Source organism: Nipponia nippon, unplaced genomic scaffold (genome assembly GCF_047370975.1).
Source record: "Nipponia nippon isolate SJK-2023a ecotype South Korea unplaced genomic scaffold, ASM4737097v1 scaffold_5, whole genome shotgun sequence".
NCBI classification, from domain to species: domain Eukaryota; kingdom Metazoa; phylum Chordata; class Aves; order Pelecaniformes; family Threskiornithidae; genus Nipponia; species Nipponia nippon.
Genome location: NW_028262369.1, coordinates 52,017,717 through 52,023,716, shown reverse-complemented (window position 1 = coordinate 52,023,716; position 6,000 = coordinate 52,017,717). Strand labels below are relative to the sequence as shown.

Here is a 6,000-nt window from a genome sequence, read left to right as displayed (position 1 = left end):
AGGAGACCACGCAGTCAGTCATTAAGAAATGGGGTAGGGGGGACCAGGTGCCTTGTGTGAGGGCCTCAGCGATGCCATGTCGTTCATGCATGCACTGAAATGCGGAAATCCCTGCTGGTACCTGCTTTCTGAGGATGAATAGGGACCGCTGGCCCATGGCAACCCTTCCAACATGCACACACATTACCAAACCCTTCCTAAAAAGCTGCCATTTTGTGTCAGCTGGTGATGCATCCTTTACAGTCCACTTCTTTTTTGGGGTGGCGTTCTCCAAACCCCCATCGTTTCCAAGCCAGATGACCCCGGAGGAGATTTTGCTCTGGTGAAGCTGTGAGGAGCCAGCCACACCGAGACCTTTTTACACAGCAGTCCAGGCTTGCGACTGCGCACCTCGCTGCCACGCAGTCCCTCTCCTCCTCCTCCTCTTCTTCCTCCTCCTCCTCCTCACATCTCGTTCCACAGCCACGGGTTATTGTGCAATGAGCATAGCACTTAACTGCATGGAAAATAGCAGAAGGAAAGTATTGGGTGTATTTTTAGCTTATTTTCCTCCAATTTAGCAGTGGGAAGAGAAAAAAAACATAAAAATCAAGTTGTTCCATGAGACATAATGAAGTCTGGTTTCCTATGGATTCGTGTGCTATAGCCCCTAAATCCCCCCTCTCCCGTGTCTTCCCAGGCATCCTGTCTGCCTGCCCACAGTAATCCCCAGCTCTCCCCTGGGTCTCCCACCCATCTGGCAGGGCGGATAGCAATACACACTGAGCTTGGCCAAGAGGCCAGCCACTACAAGTGCTGATGGCCTGAGCACTAGACACAACACCACACTGCAAATGACTTTTAAGGCATCCTTTGCGTCTCTCACCTCTGCTCAAGCACTGATTTTTGCATAGTTCATAGGACATTAATGTTCTTGATGCTGTTAGTCCTCTGTCAACGGTCTGCCAGATGGACCAGAAAGTTATCAGGGGGTGGTTGGCCACCAGACAGCACCATCCCATCCACCTTAAACCCTAAGAAGACAGGCTAAAAGGAGCTTTTTTTGACTGTGCTCCCAAATTCCCAGCATCCATGGAGGTTTGCAAAGCAAGGACTGAGAGCCCCTTGCAGAGGGTATGTAAATGCAGTCTTCCCCCCCAAAACCCGAAGGTGCCTGCAGGCACCCGCACTCTCGTGTGCCCAGCAGAGCAGGTAGGTGAGGCAAGGTGCAGGACATGGCTCCGGCTGTGCGTACTGAGTGGTTCAGGACTTGGCTAACCCAGTGGGCAGACAGGCTAATGCTAAACTTGTGTGAAGACGCACCCGAGTTCAAAGGCTGGGAGTGTTTCATCTGCTACCAAATGATGACATCAACTGGACCAAAACTATAAACAAACACTCCAGTTTGCCAGAGCCACAGATTACTAACAGCTCCGTTTAATAGTCAGTTAAATTATCATCTGGAGTTTTACATATTGTTACAATGATTTTTTTTGTTGCTGTTATTTAAAACCTTTTTTTTCTTTAAGTAATCCGGAAGGGTTTTGTGTTTCTTGCCACGTGGCTATCTCACCCTAAAGCACCCTACTTTCAATCTACAGTAGTAAAACGTCACATTAGAGTTTTAATAGAACATCAAGGAACATGAATTGTAGTCATCTTTGCAAAGAAAAGGACCAAACCATCTTTGTATGTTAAATAACTCCACGACAAGTAAAAGGTAGTAATGCTATTACAGGGGTACAGGTGCAGCAAAGAAAAGATAACGACCCAGAGGTTCATCTCAGGTGAATGATCGCTCATTAATTCAGAAACAAAACAAGAAGAGAGGGCAGGGGGGCAAGGAAGGTTGCAGAAATGGATGGAAAATGATGTCTTCTCCAGCTTTCATGTGGTTGATAGCATGGGAAGAACCAGGAGTCCAAGAGAAAATACCGTGCAGACCCAATAGTAGGGCCCTGCAGCAGACATGGATGGTGTCAGCTCTGCAGGGAAGGGTACACATTGGGGCTTGCCCCCAGCTGTTTTGGATGAGCAAGCCCCATACAACACATCCCACCAAGGCCAGGTCTGCAGCCATGGTGCAACCCTTGCCTCTGGTCTGGGCCCCAATGGCAGGCTGCTGGCATTTGTCTGAGATGGGCTCATGTGTTAGTTGAGGGATTTTGGCAAGAAAATCCAAGTTTGGGCAAAATTCTGACTTGCAAAGCCAGAGTGACGAAACGAAGAAGGAAGCCTTCATGAAGCCAGGGCCATCGTGAAAATGGCCCTGCAGACATGCCACGCCGGCAGGATCTGCCGGCACAGCAGGTGCAGCAACACCGCGGCGGTCAACCAAGCGGAGCATAGCCTCACCAGCAGACTGGGCAGTCCACCACGGGATAGGAATGCCAAGTCCCTTCCAACTGTGCAAGGGTGCTGTCGAAGGACCTTGGATGGGTGGCTTTCCCCTCACCTTCCAGGATGGTCCATCTCCCAGCCCATGGTGAAGCTGGGGCCGCAGAAGCAGAGTCCGGCCCAGCCAGCTGATGATGCTGCGGGGTTTTGTTTGACCACGCAAGGGATTTGAAATGTGAGCACAGAAGCAGAACAGAAATATCTGCAGAGCCCCAGTGCAAATCTTGGGGCCGGACGAAAAAGTAACCTAGGCAGGTGTGAATGCATGGGGTGTCCAGGGTTTTCCTGGCAGCGTCGCAGCGAGTGGCTGGCAGACTGCACTGCTCCTGTCCCTGCTGCTGCACCTAGTAAGCAATAAAAGAGAGGAGTCTGCTACCCAAAGGAAAACAGTCTGCGTTTCATATAAAGGCCACGTAAGCGGTATTACTTGGCGAGCAACCAATTTGTGTCTAGGCCAGAGCAGCCTTCGTTCAAGCATCCCTCTGAAGGTGTTGAGCGGAGGTGCCCTTTGCCCATCTGTGGACGGCTGCCCGGCTGGAAGTTAAAAGTTGTCTCAGCATCCACTGGGAGAAGCAAGATGATAAAACAAAATGTCTTGGCCAACACTGCCAGTGGCTGAAAGGAAAAGGAGCAATGGCTCAGTACGAACCACCTGCCCACGTATACCTGCACATGGAGACAGCGCTGGTCTTGCTCTGAGCCCCAAGCCCTTGCCAGCATCAGGCACATCAAAATATAAGGAGAAACATGTGAGAAAAAGCCAAAAGGATCCAATAGACTTCCTTCTTGCAAAGAGCATCCATTTGCCTGATGACCCCTGCTAGACACATTCATTACAGAAATGACATGGGGATGCTCAGGTAATAATGACTGTTGGTGGCTGCTCCCAGCAGCTCCCCAGTCCAGGCCAGCTGCCCCTGGAGGAGAGGTCTGCCCACAAGAAGGGAAGAGCAAAGCACTGTGTGGTCCTGCAAGAAGATACTGACCTGCTGTTGAGCAAATACTGTATTGCAGCACTGTTGGCTGTAACTGGCTGTGGACCACAGCCACCTCCCTCTCAGCACCACGCAAATATTCGAGCCGTGTCCTTGGCAGGTAGGAGGAGGAGGAATGAGGCAGAAAATCATAAGAGACAGGCTGAAGATTGCTCCTGCCAAGACTGAAAAAATGAAAAGGAAATTCCTCTCTGAAGAGGCATCATAAAAATCCCACTGTAGGGCTCCTGGCTTGTCCAGATCAAAGATGCACAGCTGGCAAGTCCAGAGATGCCTCCTCTGCAAACCAGGCTGGAAGCTGAAGCTAAAAGGAAGCCGTTTGCTGCCTCCAACAGTGGTAACAGGGTTTTGGAGAACAGTTTGCTCTGAACCAAGCCCAGTGTCCCAGGACAACCCCAGTTGTCTGGTTTAAAAAAAGTCACTGGTGAGAGTTGCAGATGTGAGCCTGAACATAGGCAAGCAACACCCCCAGAAGCCTGCCTGCCACGTCATGTCACCAAACCTTCTCTGGGATCAGGACCTCCAGAACCATCCTGCACCACCACATTGGGGTACGCTACACCCTGCTCCCCTCGCCATGCAGAGCCTGGGCTATGCCACAGCTACAGCATGGCTGGTGCAGAAGGCAGCCTTGTCTGTGCCATCTGGGTGCTGCTCTCTAGGCTGGGACACTCCTGAACAGTAGTTTGACATTGCTTCAAAGTCTTTATTATGGTGGGTAAAAAATAAAATAATGGAAGAGATTTTTAAGTTGACTTCCTAGGAATGTGGTCCCACAAGAAGAAAGCTCATGATGTCCAGCTGACCACTGGCCCTGAGGCCAAGCTGCCTTTGCTCTGGAGGACTCTGAATCTTGGAGCAGATGTGGGCTTTGACCAGGACAGAAGAACTTGAGGAGATGGGCTCACCAATGCTCTTCTCTTCTCACCCGAGCAGGTGACACCACACCAGCCCTGCCCTGCAATGGCACCATTGCTTGGCCAGGTCTCATCCAGACCTCATGCTTTACAATTGCAAAAAAAAAAAAAAAATCCCAACCCTCTTGGCCATCCAGTGGCTGTTTTGCTCAGCCATAACCGTTAGCATCTCAACCTGCATGCCCTGCCTCCATTTTCCCAACCCTGCAACACCTGCTCTCCTGTCCTGGCTGTGTCACCGTGTTTCTCCTGTGAACAGTGTCCCCCACCCTTGGGGATGGTCCCCACAGCCAGGGCAGGGATGGGGCAAGACCTGCCCTCTCCACCAATGCTGAGGAACCTCTTGGCAAAATGAATGAAACAAAACCAAGAAAACTGGGTCCCACAAGACTTCTAACTAGAAAGGCTTTTGGCCAAGTAGAAGAAGAAACTAATACTGAGACAGTCCTGCACAGAGCAGCCGGTTTCGCTCCCCAGTCCAAATTTTTGCCTCCAGAAACATCAGTGACACCCTCCCCACCATGGGTCCATGTATAAAACCCTCACAAACGCCTGTGGGAAGGCCAGCATGACAGCAGGCGCCTGCAACCCTCAGTAGTCCTTGTCACCATAGTCATTGTAAAGGACGCTCAGCGTCTGCTCCTCGCATGTCTTCTTGAGGTCCCGGCTGAGCTCTGACCAGTCGAGCCCATAGGGCTTGATCTCGCTGTAGCGGCAGGCAAGGTACTTGAGGGATGAGCGCTGGAGGCTGATCTTGGGCTCTTGCAGGAGGCCATTGCACCAGCTGCTGAGGTCCCCCAGCTGCGAGAGGATGAGGCCGGCCTTCCTGCAGTGAGGGCGGGCAAGGGGAGATGCCACAGGGGATGGACAGTGAAGGGGCGGCAGGGGTGATGGAAACACCACAGGGGGATGGTGGGAAGGGCAGGAGAAGTGTATGAGGAGAGAAAAGCAAAGACAGTTAAGGACACCGCGGGAGCTCCTGGATGGAGAAGAGATAACACAAGAGTCAGGCAGCATGGAGAGCAGGCTGAGCGGAGCCCGATGCTGCTAGGACGAGGAGGAACGGCAGGGCTGGGGGGACGCACCAGCCCCGTGGCAGCACTGAAAGCCTAAATGCATGCAAGAACAGCCCCTACCCAGGTCAGAGATGCCCATGCCACCATGGTGGTGCTGGACCTGCTACGCTGGTCTTGGGACTCACCTTACACTTCCCTGCCCCGTCCCTCCCTTCTCCTTCCACTATCATCCCTTAAACAACGCCAGGTTTGCTGCGGGTTTAGTGAGGCAACAGTCACAGGTGTAGCTGTGAAACCCCCAACACCCCTTGGGATGGACATCATCAAAGACTCAAATGGCATCACCAGTCACTGCTGCAGCTACCGGACCCCAAATATGACAGGATGGAAAAGTGGGAGCAGATAGCACTGCAGGCAGTGGGGAGAAACGCGAAAAGGTGTCAGGCATGATGTGTGTGGCCAGCCCAGGGCAGTGTCACCACGTGTGTCCTCTCCGTGAAGTGCATGTGTTGCATGTTTGGGAACTGCGCTGGTCACTCATGGCTTGGTGTAAGACACCTCCAGTGACATGGCAGGAAGGGCAGGGAAAAGGCAGGCATGCCAGGAGCATCGCTCCCTTGCCATCACATGACTGAGGGGCACATGATGGAGAAGAAATGCACAGTATTGGGAGCCAGCATGCTGGGACACCACTGA

At 52.1% G+C, this 6,000-nt stretch overlaps 1 protein-coding gene across 2 annotated transcripts in view; it reads right to left on the bottom strand.

Annotated features, from left to right (window-relative positions):
* Window positions 1-1,703: 1,703 nt before the first annotated feature.
* The window catches only part of ASTN1 (astrotactin 1), a 56,156-nt gene continuing 51,859 nt past the window's right edge, over window positions 1,704-6,000 (bottom strand). Inside the window, exon 23 of one of the 2 annotated variants that reach the window (XM_009463596.2) lies at window positions 1,704-5,114. In XM_009463596.2, the coding sequence (XP_009461871.2) occupies window positions 4,880-5,114 (235 nt within the window). In that variant the 3' untranslated portion in view covers window positions 1,704-4,879. The remainder of the gene's footprint in view (window positions 5,115-6,000) is intronic. The other variant, XM_087733367.1, reaches the window with a different exon arrangement.